General features: G+C 37.1%; 1 protein-coding gene across 1 annotated transcript in view; it reads left to right on the top strand.

Moving 5' to 3' along the window:
- The window catches only part of BTLA (B and T lymphocyte associated), a gene marked incomplete at both ends in the record, with an annotated part of 31,798 nt that extends 16,551 nt beyond the window's left edge, over positions 1-15,247 (top strand). The window contains 5 exons of the mRNA XM_080655522.1: positions 681-1,004; positions 7,863-7,898; positions 9,011-9,151; positions 10,630-10,676; positions 14,972-15,247. Coding sequence (XP_080511648.1) covers positions 681-1,004; positions 7,863-7,898; positions 9,011-9,151; positions 10,630-10,676; positions 14,972-15,247 — 824 coding nt within the window. The remainder of the gene's footprint in view (positions 1-680; positions 1,005-7,862; positions 7,899-9,010; positions 9,152-10,629; positions 10,677-14,971) is intronic.
- Between the last annotated feature and the right edge of the window lie 1,911 nt (positions 15,248-17,158).

Below are 17,158 nucleotides of genomic sequence, written 5' to 3'. Positions count from 1 at the left end.
CACATAAACTACATAAATTCTGTGGCACAGCTAAAATATATTTTTTGCTGATTTGACAAAAAATAGGTATACTGTAATTTTGATTCATTCACACCAGATGCCTATTGTTGTGTTGGCTGTCATCATTTTTTCGTACAACCTAAGGGAAAAAAGATCAATGCTTCTGACTAAATAGTCAGGTATTGCATGTTTTAAAAATTCTTGCAGCACACCAGTGTACCTACCATGGCATACCAGTTGAAAATTGCTGATGTGTATTGTTTTTGTTATAAGAAGTAAATGAGTAAAAATACTTATGGGTTTTAAACAGCCCCTGGAATATAATAAGTAATTGACCCAAAAATGCTGTTATTATTTGCTTCCTATTAAAGAAGGTATATAATAATAAAAATAAGTAACAATAAAAGAAAATATACTTTTATAATAAAAATATTGTGGAAATTTAGGAAATTATTGAATAATTGATGAAATTATTTACTTGTGTTTTTTTTTTTCAACAAACATTTATTATGTGCTTACCACATGCCAGACACTCTGCTAGTGAGGGTTAATTACTGGAAAATATTATCTCAAAAAATTATAGCATGGTGCTTGAGAAATCTTTGGCAGAAACTGTTGAAGTGGCAAAGGTCTGGTCCTTCGAGGACAGATTTGATTTTAATTTTGTTTTCATCTTTCAGGAGAAAAACCATGTACAGCACAACTTCGTGTTAAGAGAGAATCAATACAGAACGTCTTTGCAGGGAATCCATTTCAACTGGAATGTCCTGTGGTATACTGCGCTAACAGACCTAATGTGACCTGGTGCAAGTTGAAAGAAAACCAGTGTTTGCCTCTGGGGGCTAGCCATCGGGAACACATGAAGTGGGAAAACAGACAGAATATTTTCGTCTTTATTCTACATTTTGATCAAGCATTGGCTAGTGACAATGGATCATACCGCTGTTCTTTGAATGTTTCGTCTGGACTCATTGAAAGTCATTCAATAGCTATTAATGTGATAGGTAAGTTCTACACAATGAGGCTATCTAATATTTTTCTTATTATGTTTCAAGGAAATGGAGAACCCAGATTCTTAAGTAACTGTGTTAGACACTGAACTTATATAAAACATTAGAACGGTGCTACACCTCATAGACTATGTAACATGTATGCACACATGTATGTGTAGGTATATGTGTGTTTTGAGGTGAGTGAATTAGAGAAGAGTAGAAAAATATAATAAAATTTATTGTTTTGCTTTAAGGAAGAATAAAATTTATTTGGTAAGTCCAAAAGTAGATCTCTAAAATGTGGGGAAAATTACAAAGTGAATACCAATAGTAATAGACAGTTTTCTATTCCCTGTCCTTGTTTACTTTTTCTTTTATTTTTTCTTCCATATTTCTGTCCTTGACTTTCACTGATAATAATTCCTTGAAGTTATGTTTGTAGTGGTCAGAAAATTATACATCTATTAATAAATCCTTGAAGTTATGTTAATAGTTCATGTTTGCACAGAGGGCAAACAGCACACAAATAACCTGACTCCCTGGTAAGTTTTAAGAATAGTTATAGATTTAGCTGTCTCCACAGAGTCTCTCCAGAGGATCTCAATAGGCTCAAACTACAGAGGAAAGACAGGTTGACATTAAATTGGGCAAAACTAAACTGAATGAAACATGGAAAATAAAAAAGAGGATTGGGGGACAGTAAAAAAAATTTTGGTTTATAAGACTCTCACAACTAATATCATATTTACTGGTGAAAGATAAAGCTTTTCCCCTAAGAAGAAGAACAAGACAAGGATGTATGCTTCTATTCAACACTGAACTGGAATTTCTAGCCATAGCAACTAGGCAAGAAAAAAACAACACCATCCAAATTGCAAAGGAAGAAGTAAAAATATCTTTTCACAGATGACATGATATTATATAGAGAAAATCCTTTAAAATCCTCAAAAACTACTAGAGCTAATAAATGAATTCAACAAAGTTGTATTCTCAACAGAAAAATAGTAGTATTTCTATCCTTTAGCAATGAGCTAGCAATCTGAAAAAGAAATTAAGAAAAAAATCCACTTAGAATAGAATAAAAAAGAATAAAACATCTAGGAATAAATTTAACCTAGAAGGTACAAGACTATACACTGAATAAAACATACCAGTAGCTGAAAGAAATTAAAGAAGGTATAAATAAATACAAAGACATCCTGTGTTATGGATTAGAAGATTTAATATTTTTAAGATGGCAATAGTTCCCAGAGTGATTTACAGATTCAATGCAATCCCCACCAAAATCCCAACAACCTTTTATTTGCAGAAATGGAAAAATTGATTTTAAAAGTTATACAAAATTCTAATGAGCCCAGAATAGCCAAAAAATCTTGAAAAAGAAGAACCATGTTGGAGGACTCAACATGATCTTGGATTTGCCAATGATTTCTGAGATATGACATCAAAAGCATAAGCAACAAAAGAAAAAATACGTAACTTGTATTTCATCAAAATTAAAAAACTTTCTACATCAAAAGACACCCTCAAGTGAGTAAAAAGACAACATATAGAATGTGAGAATATATTTGCAAATCACAAATTTGATAAGGAACTTGTGCCCAGAATATATAAAGGATTCTTACAACTTCACAAATAGAAAAGCAATCAATAAAAATAAAATGGGCAGCCCTAGCCAGTTTTGCTCAGTGGATAGAACATTGGTCTGTGGATTGACAGTTCCCAGGTTTGATTCTGATCAAGGACACATGCCTGGGTTGGGGGCTCCATCCCCAGTAGCGGGTGTGCAGGAGGCAGCCGATCAATGATTCTCTCACATCATTGATGTTTCTATCTCGCTCTCCCTCTTTCTTCCACTGTGAAATCAATAAAAATATATTTATAAATAAATAAAATGGGCAAATCATTTGAATATATATTTCTTCAAAGAAGGTATGTAAATGGCCAATAAACACATGAAAAAATTCTCAGTGTCAGCCATCAGCAGAGAAATGCAAATCAATAATATGATGATACCATTTACAACTACTGGAATGACTAGATTTTTTTAAAGAAAAATAAATGCTGGCAAGGATGTGGACAAATTGAAACCCTTATACATTGCCAGTGGGGATGGAAAATGGTGCAGCTGCTTTGGAAAACAGTCTGGCAGATCTTCACAATGTTAAAAATAGTTGCCACAGACCCAACAATTCCATTGTTATGTAAATACCCAAGTCAAACAGAAAAATATGTCCACACATAAACTTGTACATGAATGTTTATAGTAGCACTATTCACAACAGCCAAAAAAATTGAAACAACCCAAATGTCTATCAACTGATACATGAATAAAGGAAATGTGATAAATCATATAGCAGAATATTATTCAGCCATAAAAAATAATAATGTACTAATACATTCTACAACACAGATGAACCTCAAAAACATTATGTTAGGTAACAGAAGCCAGATACAAAAGATCACATATTGTATGATTCTGTTTATATGAACTACCCAGAATAGGTAAATCCATAGACTAGAAAGTGATTAATGGTGTGCCAGGGACTGGGAGAAAGGGAGAATAGGGAATGACAATTTAATGGGTATGAGGTTTCTTTTTGGGTGATGCAACTGTTCTAAAATTTGATAGTGGTGATGATTTCAGTCAATAAACTTTGTGAATATTTTAATAACACTGAATTATACACTTTAAACGATTAAAATAGTAATTTCTACATTACCACATAAAATATATTTGGATCAAAGAAGATCTCCCTTTATTATAAGAAATTAGATGGAGTTTCTTTTGTAGCCATAAATTGACCTTGAAGATTATTGCAAAAGATAGAAATTTAAAAGATGTGGTATAGTAATAGCATGTCTGAAATCTACATGTAGTCTCGTACAGTTACTTCAAAGGATGTCATTCACTTAACTGCTTATATTTTTTGTGTGTGTTTAATTAATTTATTTCTTTATATGCACATTTTGGAGTTAATCTTTAAATTCCCTTAAAGTGGTCCAATGAAGGAATCCACTTAAATTCCAATGAAATTTTTTTAATCACTTAAAAATATTTTAAAGCAGGCAGTGAGGAAATATACAATATTTTGGTGCTAGCTGCAACCCTAAGACTCTACTTTTGCAAATTTGGGGTCAAACTCAATGCTAGTTGCCTGTAACCATCCGTGCACTGATTTATAAACCTCTTTAGAATGGAGGCTGTGTCTCAAACATCTTTGCTTCTCTATAAATAGATGGCATAGTGTCTGCCACATAGTGGATGACTCAATAAAGATTACTTTGTAAATGAATTAAAAAACATAATCTATGGTAAGTGAAAAAAAAATGCCTTTAACAACCTGGAGAAACCCATATTGAGGATGTATGGAATTAATGCTTTCTGGGGAGAATTGTACTACTACTAATTCACATAATAAGATAAAATACTAAAATTTTAAAGAAGTAATATTTTTTTTAACTGGCAAAATGAATGCTAAAAATAAGCAAAACTTCCCCTACCTGGTTTGGCTCAGTGACTAGAGCGTTGACCCTCAGACTGAAAGGTCCTGGGTTTGATTCTGGCCAAGGGCATGTACCTTGGTTGCAGCCTTGATCCCAGCTCCAGTCAGGGCCCGTGCAGGAGGCAACCAATCGATGTGTCTCTCTCACATTGATGTTTCTTTCTCTGTCTCCTCCCTTCCCTTCCACTCTCTCTCTCTAAAAAAGCAAAACAAAACAAACAAACAAAAAAACAACAAAAAAGAAAACAAACAAAAAACTTGCCCTAGCCAGTGTATTCAGTGGTTAGAGCATCAGCCCAGAAGCACAGGTTCAATTCTGGTCAAAGGCACATACCTGGGTTGCAGCCAATTGATGTCTCCCTCTCTCTCTATCTCTCTCTCTCTCTTTCCCTTCCACTCTCTCTAAAATGTCAATGGAAAAAAACAGCCTTGGGTGAGGATTAACAATAACAACAACAAAAAGAAAAACTTGCAAATATGTTACTTCCTGGATGATATTAATTATATTGTTAAATATAAAATAAGCATTACTAGATAATTTATATAATGTATATTAATGTAATATACAAGAAAATTAAATATAGTGACATCAAGTCCACCTCCTTTGGAACAGAGCCTTGTGCAATTTAGTCTTTCCTTGTGAGACCAATCCACTTCTGTATAAGAGAGAGGAATTTAGCCAAATGTCTCCCATATTTGGGTTTTTCCTTGACCACTCCAGATGGTTGTACAGTTGGTAAAGTGCCTGTACTAGGGAATCAAGTCAAAGCTAAAATTAGGATTAATAATCTGTCTCTATAATAATCTGTCTCTCCTGTGGAGGAGGGAGCTTAACTTCAGAGGAAAAGGGAGGCAGTAGTCCCTCTTATACCCTGTGCCCTGAGGGGATGTGCTTATTATTAGGATCAGATTGGGACAAAGAATATGAAGGATGAAGTGGTCTAAGAGCTAAGTAGGAGACATTAAAGGCCTTTTAAATTTCTCTTTGAAGACTTCTACTCTCCTAATTTCCTATTCTCCTTCCTTTCTTTTCATTTCCTTTATTTTTTAAAAACTATTTTGTATTGATTTTTTAAAGCGATAAGAAGGGGGAGGGATAGAGAGATGGAAGCATTGACGAGAGAGAAACATTGTCAATTGGCTGCCTCCTGTACGCCCTGTACTGGAGATGGAGTCCACAACCCAGGCATGTGCCCTGACCCAAATCAAACCAGTGACCTCTTGGTTCCTGGGTCAATGCTAAACCACTGGGCCAGTCTCACTTGTTTTATTATCACTCTGTTAATTAATACTCTTGACCCCCATTGGGAATTCCCCAGGACTTTTCTTTGGCCTTCTATTTTTGTCTATCAACAACCTTCCACTCTCCCATATGTAGCCTCCTACAGCTTCTATGATCATCTCATATTTTCATTATCTTCCTCCTAAATGATTTCAATTTATTGTATGACCTCCTCGTCTTCAGTGTTTTCCAATTTTTGTCCATTTCAGCCTAAAATCTTACTGATACACTTAATTTTTTAAATAAACTTTGTTCATAATCCCAATCTTTTATTGTGTCTCCTCCAGAGCATCCCCAGCACTTATAATATTGGGCTTAAGGCTGTTAACCAGCATTCAAATCCTTCCACAGTCCATCCCCACCTATCTTTCTGGGTTGTTTCTAGATTCCATAAAGAAACTCTCAACTCCAGACTTTCAGCCCTACTTGCCATTGCCATATCTTCACCACGGTCCTTCCAATGCCACTGTCACCACTCGTGTGACCCCCATGCATCTGCCTCCATCTATCAAATTCTCCTCTCCTGTCAAGACCAGCTTATTTCCCAAATTCTTAATGAAAACTTTCATGTTCATCCTTGAGGGAGTGGTTTCTTTTTTCTAGCCACTTTTATGCTATTGAAGCTCTGTGCCTGTCAATTATCACACATCCCCTGGTACTAAAATAATGGGTGGATATATCTTTTATCCCATCAAGGATTATACTGTCCTGGGAAGCAGGAACTGTATCATAATTCTTTGGGTCATCTCTGCTAACTCGCAAAGTCAAATAAATTATCCAATAACTGGCTTTTAACTGAGTGGAATTTTCCTTTTATGAAGTTATAAAAGCAAACAACAAGAAAGGGTCAAGGAAAAATTCCTTTTCTTCTATACCTGGAAGTATTCAGTAAACTAAGTACAAGATGAGGAGAAAACTATACTTTGAAATTATATTTAAGAATCATGCTTCTTGTAAATACATTTTAGATGTATTATGAAAAAAATTTTCCTTTTCTCCCTTTGAAATATCTTTCTTAGGAGATATTGGAAATTTTTCTATCTGATTCCCATTTGCTTTTTTAAAATTTGTTTAATTTATTGGGATGACAGTGGTTAATAAAATTATGTAGGCAAATGACAGTGCAATAAACATAGGGGTGCATATATTCTTTTGAATTAGTGTTTTGTGTTTCTTTGGATATATTCCCAGAAGTGGAAGCTGGGTCATAATTTTTTGAGGTAACTCCATACTGCTTTCCACAGTGGCTGCACCAATTTGCATTCCCACCAACAGTGCACAAGAGTTCCCTTTCTTCCACATCCTCGCTAACATTATTGTTTGTTGATTTATTGATTCTCACTTGCTTTTTATGTTCAAGTTAAGAATTGGTCTATGTGATAACAGGGATGAAGAAAAGCAAGGGCTTGGACACTGTTGGGAACAATTCTTCCAGAATGAACCAATGCACGTTTCATAGCAAAGTCCCAGAGGAAAAGTTGACAGAGCTGGGGAACAGTCACTGGAACATACAATGGCCTGCAACTCCATCCTTCCCAATCTGCCCTTGCTCAGTTCCTGATTAGGAAGTTTGCAAAGACAAATGATCATTGTCTTAGCAGGAAAGTGTGGGTGATATGAGTAAGCAGCAAGTGAGAGGGACTATCTATGTTTGAGAATGAGTGCTCAACGTGTCATCAAAAGCGTTCTTTCCTTGTGGCTTTCCACACTCACTTGGAACACCTGCTGAGTGTGTGTACTGTGTTGTTATTCTCGGTACCAGAAGATATCATACAGGCTGTATTGTGTCCTTATCCTTAAGGAATGAGGAAGAGGGAATCAGAGCAGACAGATGAAGGTTGTTACATATTTATTCAGTCTTTCTTTGAGCCTCAAAATCCACCCAGTAATTTTCTTTGTGTCTATGCTGTCAGAGTTACTCACAAATTACACAAACTGCCTTTTTCTGGATTATTGGATTCTCTGTTAGTGTGCAAATGCAGGAGTCATCTCAGATACTAGCCCTGATTTTAGACATACCTGATATATACCTGCATTCTTTTCATAACCAAATTCAAAACTTACCTTGTTTTTCTATTTCAGAATGGACTCAAAATAATTCAGAACATCCTCTAATAAGTAAGTATCAATCTAGTTAAATAAAATTAAGGGAACTAGATTGTTTGATGGCTGGAGAAATAATAAAAGTTGCATTTTCTTAATTGAATGGATTTGTTTGTATTAGATTATCTGTTGTGGGAACCTTCGTTTTTATTCCTATCCACACCCCTCTCCCAGACAGCTGTGTCTGCAGCTGCAGTATGAATAATACAACATTTGTTATCACTCTGAATTTTCAAACCACTTTATACCCAGTTCCAGTAGCTCCTACATCCCCCAACAAGCATAAGGGGAAGCAAAAATGTAACTATATTAATACATTTAGAAATAAAGCTTTTCTGCATAAAAATTAACACAAGTACAAAATTAAAGATGTATGATGCATTCTGACATTTTTATTCTGTAATGTTTAATTTTAAAGTTTTATTTGTGATCAATTAAATTATTTCATGAACCAAAAATAAGCTGCACCCTATCACGGACAAACATGGCCTTAATGCATGTTAACATTGATCAAAAATAATGAGCACCAGCTATATGCCCAGCAAACCATATTTGAAGATGTCAAAAATATCTGGAGATACCAAAAGTATTTGGTATTTGGAGGTAATAAAGAGTTATGAGACAATGAAAAGGCATTGTGTTAGAGGAACCTGAATTAAGTATCAGAAAGATGTTGACTTGAGTCCTAAGTGTGCCCAGTATCTGTCTGACCTTGGGCAAGTCTTGGAACAATAATACTTTTCTCAAGGCATGGAGCTAGATAAAAATAATGGCTTTATTACTTTTCTTAAGATATAAATATGAGTTAAATAAGACAATATAAAGGAAAGGGCTTGGTGACGTGTTTCTGAGAGCTTTATGGATGTTGTTTTACAGGGGAGTAATCTGAGCAGAATGAAGAACAATCGTTGCAAAAAATAAATAAATTGTAACCCAGAACCACCAACATATGCTCAGCAATAAAGCAAGAAGTGAGAGAGTACTAATGCTTGGGATTCTTGGGGAAGGTTTGCTGGAAGGGAAATGCAGGCATCTTCTTTCTTCAAGTTCTAACAATGCAGAGGGTGTTGCCGATCCTAATATATTTCAGATTTCCTAACTGCCTTTAGCATTGACTGACATTTCAGATACAACCAGTGCTGCAGGACCACCCTTCAAGAATGAGATGGAGGACAGACCACTGATCCTTTATTGTTTGCTTCCTTTGGGAGGATTGCTTCTGCTCATTACCTGTTTCTACCTATTCTGCTGCTTGAAAAGGCACCAAGGTGGGTTCTATCTTCCTCTACTGCTCTGTGCCACACATTTAGGGTTCACCTACTAGGACTGACATACTTGTAGTTGGTTTCTGTTGTTTTCTTTGCCAACATTTTGCAATAAACCATGGGTAGTGCTTTCCTGGGGGACTACTCATCCTCCCACCAAAAGCCTAATGGATTAATTTAGGTTCCCTCTAGCCACGGAGAGGCATGCTCACCACAGCACAGCCAAGCCTTGTGGTAAGGAGGGAACATTGCTGAAATTTACTCATTCTACTTGAGTCAATCTTCGGTCTGTGTGAGAAGCTCTTTTAAATTTTCAGGGTGTTGAAAGGGATCAACATGTCTGATTGAATTAGTTTGTCTCATTCTCTTTTTCACAGCCACACCACACCCTGCCAGTCACACATGCCCTTGTCTATTTGAAGGCCCACTGTCCTCAGAGAAAATTCATCTGCTTGCACTTTCTGTTGCTATTACAAATACATGCTTGAACTGAGCCCTCACTCAACAATAATAATAAAAATGTGGATTTTGCATGATGGAGGAAGTGTGATATATTTTGAACCATGCCTTTCTGCTTTTGTAAGAATTCCCTCAATGTCATGAGGGAACACTTAAGCACATAAGAGACAGATGTATAGAGAATTCTGATCTAGCTCTGGTCTGAACCAACTCCATTCTTTCTCTCTCCTTTGTTCCTCTCTGCCATCTACTCCCATCTCTTTTCCGACAATAGCAGCCACAGTGTAGCTATAGAAACTAAGTCGGACAAAGAAAACCTTATTTCTACCATAAGAGAAATCTGGGCAGAAGGGTTCCTGGTATTTTCCAGTGAGGACTGCTGGAGCGCAGAACCTCCTCTGAATCCTGAGTCTTCTGTAACCCCAATTCCATATCCACAACTCCCAGGATCTTTCCATGGTCCCTCTCTAAGCTTCACTATGTTTTCTGAGGCTATTGGGACCTCTTTCAGATCTTCAGAAAGAGTCAGGAGTAAATCCTTTGACTTCCCACATCCAAAGTGAACTTGGTGGTAGGAAATCCTGGCTATGCAGGTGATGGGACAGCCGTGTATCTGGCACTGAGTACAGTTTGTCCCCAAACTAAGATTTCCAGCCTTTCGAAAGTGATGTCCTAGATGCTATCTCTGCCTCTGAATAAATATGTCAGAGGGCTCTCTGGAGTGAGAAGTGAAGAAAATGGGGCAGCATGAATTCACAAAAAGGAGTAGTGTGCGCCGTGCTAGTCACAGCAAATAAACAAGCCAAACTAACAATAACGCTCTCCCTGGTATGCACGTGGGTGGGAATGGGTGGAGGGGCATTCCACCTCAGCTCTAGGGACTGAATTTCAAGTTAGCGGTCTGATTCCAGAACCCACATTCTTACCACAACCCTAATTTACAGGGACTTGGGGAAGAATTTTGTGTTGTCCTTTACTCTTTTTAGTTTCTTCTTCTTATTATTTTTTTTTTTGAATTCCAGGGAAACAAAAGGAGCCTTCTGATACAACAGAAAGGGGAATTAACCTGGTACGTTCACTGTATCTGTTAAAACAAATGCAATCTATATTATTTCATGTTATTATTTATATTTTTTATTTGAATCTCTATAATACTTACCATGTGCCAGACATGTCCTAAGTGCTTTATATATTGATTTACTTAAAGCATTTATTTATTTTAAATTCACCTCTGTTTGCAGCAGAAATTCCTCAGGATTAACAAGTCTCAGACTAAGTCATTTTTTTTTAAGAGCATGGTGGCAGTACAGACTCAAAACAGAAAAGACAGAGACTGAACCAAAGATCGTGGCTCTGCTCTTGGCCTGTTATATGACTTCACGCTATTCATTTATTCTCACAAATACCTTAAAGTCTTTCTGGAAGAGAGTTGAGAGTTAATGAAAGAACGAACCAGAAATAACCTCATACAATGAAATGTGATTGCTTCATAAATCACACCAGCAGCTAAAGAAGCATAAGAAGCATGGCGGAAGTTGGAGCTACTATGCAAAAGTCTCTCATGTGTGTGTGGGCTCGTCAAGGAGGAGACCTCCCAAACAAAACAAAGAATGTTTTGGAGGAAACGCCAAGTTTTCCAACAAGTTCTTGGAATAGAAACTTGGGCCTTCCTTTTGAGTTCAATATTGTATAAATATTGGAACTCAAAAAAGAATATAAGATGAGGTGATATATTTCTGAAAAAAAAATTTTATGAAACTCTTTGTTAAAAAGAAATACTGTCCTGGCTGGGTGGTTCGGTGGGTTGCAGCACTGTCCTGGACACCAAAAGGTTACAGGTTGGATTCCTAGATGGTGTGCATACTAAAGATATTTCTCACATAGATCTCTCTCTCCCCCCTCATCCTCTCACTCTAAAATTAATAAACATATCCTTGTGTGAGGATTTTTAAAAAAGATAGTAACTATAAAACAAACAAACACTGTAGTCATGAATGAGGTACTGCAAAGGAACTTGGTGTGTGTGTGTGTGTGTGTGTGTGTGTGTTAGTAAATTAAAATAGAGATAAAGATGTAGTAACCTAGAAAGTCCCAGAAATGTGAGCGGCAGATATAGCCAATAATTCTATACATAATATTAAAGGGCACTCAGCATTCACTACCAGTTGCCTAATTTTAAATCAATCCAAATACATTCAACTTTTAAAACTTTTATTAAGTTTCTAGTAAGTATCAGTAGACATCATTGTGATGGGTGCTAAGATTTTGTGTCCTTGAGTAAGAAACTTTTATTAAATACTAAAGGCCCGGTGCACGAAATTCATGCATGGGGGTGGGGAGGGAGGATGTCTCTCAGCCCAGCCTGCACCCTCTCCAATCTGTGACCCCTCGAGGGATGTCTGCCCGTTTAGTCCAGGACTACTGGCTCCAACTACTCACCTGCCTGACTGCCTGATTGCCCCTAACTGCTTCTGCCTGCCAGCCTGATCACCCCCTAACCACTCCTCTGCCAGCCTGATTGACACCTAACTGCTCCCCTGTTGGCCCAATTGCCCCTAACTGCCCTTCCCTGCCAGCCTGGTCACCCCTAACTGCCCTCTCCTGCCAGCCTGGTCATCCCTAACTGCTCTCCCTTGCAGACCTGGTCCCCCCCAACTGCTCTCCCCTGTGGCCTGGTTCCCCCCAACTGCCCTCCCTTGCAGGCCTGGTCCCCCCCCAACTGCCCTCCCCTACAAGCCTGGTTCCCCCCAACTGCTCTCCTCTGCAGGCCTGGTCCCCCTCAACTGCCCTCCCCTACAAGCCTGGTACCCCCAACTGCCCTCCTCTGCAGGCCTGGTCCCCCCCCAACTGCCTTCCCCTGCTGACCTGATTGCCCACAACTGACCTCCCCTGCAGGCCATCTTGTGGTGGCCATCTTGTGTCCACATGGGGGCAGCCATCTTTGACCACATGGGGACGGCCATCTTGTGTGTTGGAGTGACTGTCAATTGGCATATTATTCTTTTATTAGATAGAATTATTTCCTTTCTTTCTATAGCGAACAACAACAAACTACATTTTGTTACATTCAGGCCTGAGAACTATGAAACAATTTAAAACAATAATCTAAATAATTTATCATACAAGTAAAGGCCAAGTTGGTCAAAATGTAGTTATATATATATTTTTTTAATCCTCACCCAAAAACATGCTTTTCATTGACTTTTTAGAGGGAGAGAGAAACATCAATATGAGAGTTAAACATTGATAAGTTGCCTCCCTCATGTGCTCCAACTAGGGATCAAACCCACAAACTAGAAATTGAACCTGCCCCCTTTTGGTGTGTGGGACAACGCTCCAACCAAATGAGCCACACCAGCCAGGGCTAGCCATATTGCTTCCTGTGTAAGCTGGACAAATTGTTTATGATTTGAACTGGAATTCAAGAGGGGTTTTTCTGTGTGTGCAATTATTTGTGGGGTTTTTTTTAATTGAGTTTATTGGGGTGACATTGGTTAATAAAATTATATAGGTTTCAGGGATACATTTCTATAATACATCATCTGTATATTGTATTGTCTACTCAGTACCCAAAGTCAAGATTCCCTCTATGGGAATTTTGTTTTAAGGTGTTTATATCTTTCACAGGCATTCGGTTTTGCCCCCTTTGATTTGTCAAACATTTCAAAAAAAATAGTAGAAAGGGTACCATATTAGATCTTTGAGACTGACAACAAATTTCTTTAAAAGGAACCTGTATTGGAACCATGGAATAGAACCCAAAAGTAGAGAAAGAAAGTAGTACACACATGGCAGACACATATAAAAGCCAGAGTTCTCATCTTATTCCAGAATGGTCCTTAAAGGGTATAAAAGTGCTGGTATACTAAAAACCACTAAATTGTACACTTAAAAAAATGAATTTTAAGGTACACAAATTATGTCTCAACAACATTTTTAAAAGTGTGTTGTAAACTGGACATTGCCATACAAATACAGAGTAGGAGAGCTGCTTCATCATTTGCCATCTCTGCCCACCACCGTAGGGGGCACCCACCTTGTGCACCCACCCTTCGATGAGGTGCCCACAGGATAAGTTCAGTCGCACCACGTTTTCTTTACCCCGTTCATTCTAACAGTTTCCATGGAAATGAGAAATCTTTTGGGAAGAAGCCAGGTAACAGTCAACAGACACAGGTTGAAAAATTCGACAGAAAACTTGATATATTGAATATTTATGTCTATTAGGTCACATGGAGTTTTCTTCACCTCTCCTCTGTAGACTTTAACCAGGCTCCTTTGTGGGAAGGTTAGAGCACTTTCCATCTGAGCTAAGAGACAGGGACACAGGGACATTGAAAACAATCCCTAACTCTCTCAATCATCCAGCCTTCGTGTTATTTCCTGGGAAGACCCCTCATCAGAGGGAGGCAGTGTATTCAGCAGTTACCACCTGGTTTTTCAGAATAGGCCCAGACATGCTTGTGTGGTAGAACTCTGCTGAGGAGAAGTGGATGGGCCACTGCACACACAGCAGTGAAAACAACACAGGGCCATACAAAGCATGTAGACTATCAGAAACTGTGGACCTGGTACCTTAAAGCAGCTAGGCCAAAGTTCAAGAACATGATTGACAAAATTGGGATATAAAAAATTAAAATAAGACGACATCTTCATTTTTACCAGTTGAGTCCCCTTGTATAACTAGGAATTACAAACAAATAATTGGAAAGAGTGAAAAGCATTGGGATCCATTTACTCTCTGTTTCCATAGGTTCACCTCTTTTACAGCTTTCTGTAAGATATTTGACTCTATTTTGAAGTGTAAGAATTTTTTTGTGATATAAATAACAATTGAAATATTTTAAACTTTTTCTAAGCTTTGTTCCCCCCAAAATAAAACCCCAGCAAGGTTCCAATTCCAGGTATTAAATCATAATAGTATATATCAGATAAATACTAATTATTTTTTTCTGCACCTTAGAGAGTATCTGTTCTGCTTTATCTTTAATGATAAACCATATAAATACTATCCATTATGTTGTAGGTTGTCTGAAGTCCCTGAGAAATATTTGGTGCTTTTTTCATAAATTTAGGCTCTGCTTTTCATTTTGAAGAGTGATTTAAAAGTGTTCTGAATTCTCAAAAGTGACCAATAATATAGCACAAAGTAACTATTTGGGACGAACATAGTGGTCCTTAAGCTTTTATCCTTTAATAAGGGAGAATCTGTTAAAAAAATAAATGTCAACAGCATATGTGAGGAAAAGTCCATTATTTCTCCCCATGTATAAGGACTCAATTTAGCCTGCACTTATAGTTTGCTAATAAATATGCACCATCACATCTTAAAATTATAATTAAAGCATTTTTTTTCTCTTGTAGGTTGATGTTCCTTGGCCCTTTAGAAGTGAGCAAATTGAAGTGGGCACCAGACAAAATCCCCAAACACTGCCATCAGAAACTGATGTTTATGATAATGACCCCTGGGTCAGCACCCAGGAAGAGTCTGGGGTTTATTCTAACCCAAGTCTGGAGGAAAACAAACAGGGCATTGTTTATGCTTCGCTGAACCACGCCATCATTGAAATGAACCCAAGGCAGGCAAGAAATGTGAAAGAAGCACCTACAGAATATGCAGCCATATGTGTGAGGAGTTAATTATCGTCCCTCTTTCCCACCAGTGGTCATGAATGATCAGCATGTACATACCATTACCTGAGACCTACAGAATGTCAAATAATATTCCTTGACCTGAGAAGATTCACTTTCAGGGGGGTCATTTTGGAGCTTGGATCTTAACGGTCAGTAGGACAAATGACTAATAGTTCTGCCAGAAAATTCTTTTGGCGCATTTTATATTATTGCCATGAACAACATCTCCTCTCCAAAACTGAGTGTTATCATGAATAGCAGAGCAGTAGAACATTTAAACTTAGCTACATTTTACCCAATATATAAAGTCAATATTTTTTGGAGCTATCAGAAACACATGTAGGGAAGAGAGATATGTGTTATCTACATCAGTTCACTACACACTCTTGAGAAAGAATGTCCAATTTAACCATAAATATGGAAATAATAGTATGTTTCTTTCCAGTCAATCTTTGATAATAAGAAATTTTCCTCTGTCAAGCTAATGTTGAGGTTTCTTATATGTAAAGGAGAAATAATTTTAGACTTGATGATATAAGAAAATAATGAAAAGAATAAATCGTGCAATAAAGATGTGGAATATACCAATTAGATGTGGGTCGATGTTCCCCACACCGGAGAAACAAATGCTTTTATCCACCCTGTTAGATTGCAAAGCAAATATCTGTGGTGATGGAGCATTTAATGTATGGTGCATTAATAAACAACATGGTGACTCACTGTCTGGGTTACAAAGTCTAGTATATATGAATTGACATTATGCTGCTGCTGAATTAATGTACTTGTTGGGTGTCTGAATAAACATAAAAATCAGTGAGAATAGTTATCATCAGGCAAGTGAATATTGATGGCTTAAACTGCTTTATGGTTGACCTGATGTCAAACTTAAAACACAATTAATGGAATGGAGAAAAGTCCAGAATATTTAGTTGGCCAGTATGGGTTAAGATATTTTCAGTCACCACATCTGTATCTTACTGTTCTTCTTAGTAAGGAATCAGGGCAGATCATACATAGTGAAGTAGTTCAGTTTGATAACCATTTGTTTTAAATATTGAGGTTGCAGCCACTTAAAAGTATAACAAGCATATATGATTTCAGTTGTCTGAATTTCCAGAGTACTTGAGTCTAATTATTTCAAAAATAGCCTGCAACTTCATTCAGCGGTTTCAGGCTATCAGAGTTCTCGGGTGCTGCTATTAAATAATGCAACAGACCTCATACAGCATGGACAGCAGAGGTTAAAATCCATTTGAACAAATACATGAGCTGCTGCATAAATGAATGTGAAGGGGCGTGTGTGTGTGTGTGTGTGTGTGTGTGTGTGTGTTAGTGTCTAGAAAGAAAGGTGGGTGACTTAGAGAAATGGTAAAAGAGAAGCTGACAAAAGTAACATACCATTTCAGTTTGCTAAAGAAACTCAGAAACTAGAGCAAATGAGTCATTATAGAAAATGTATGAAAATAATGTATGAAATTGTGGGGATAGGCGTATGACATCCCATAAAAGTTTTTGTCCCAAAAAGACTAAACAGATTTTGTGGTGGAGCATTTCTTATGTAACTGGTGTTAAAATTTTAATCCTTAGATTGGGGTAGTGAGTATTGTTTTAGACTCATTGTTATCCACCTAGTATAATATCATTACTCCTAGAAATCTGAGCAACCAATTTTGTGTAGGTTTTTTTTTCAGCCAAGCTGCATTTACAGGAAACTTATGTACAAAAGATAAATTAGAATAGCTGCTCTCGGTATTCTTAAAAATAGAAACAGGAAGAACAGGGAGGATACACTTAGCTGTCCTTATCAGATAAACACACAAAGCTGAACAGTTCCTTCATAATGAGTTTAAATAAATATACATATATAAATATATATATTTTTGAATATGGTTAACAATATTCTTTTTTAATATATTT

Source organism: Plecotus auritus, assembly GCF_963455305.1.
Source record: "Plecotus auritus genome assembly, chromosome: 2".
NCBI lineage: Eukaryota > Metazoa > Chordata > Mammalia > Chiroptera > Vespertilionidae > Plecotus > Plecotus auritus.
This window is presented reverse-complemented; position numbering and strand designations above follow the sequence as displayed.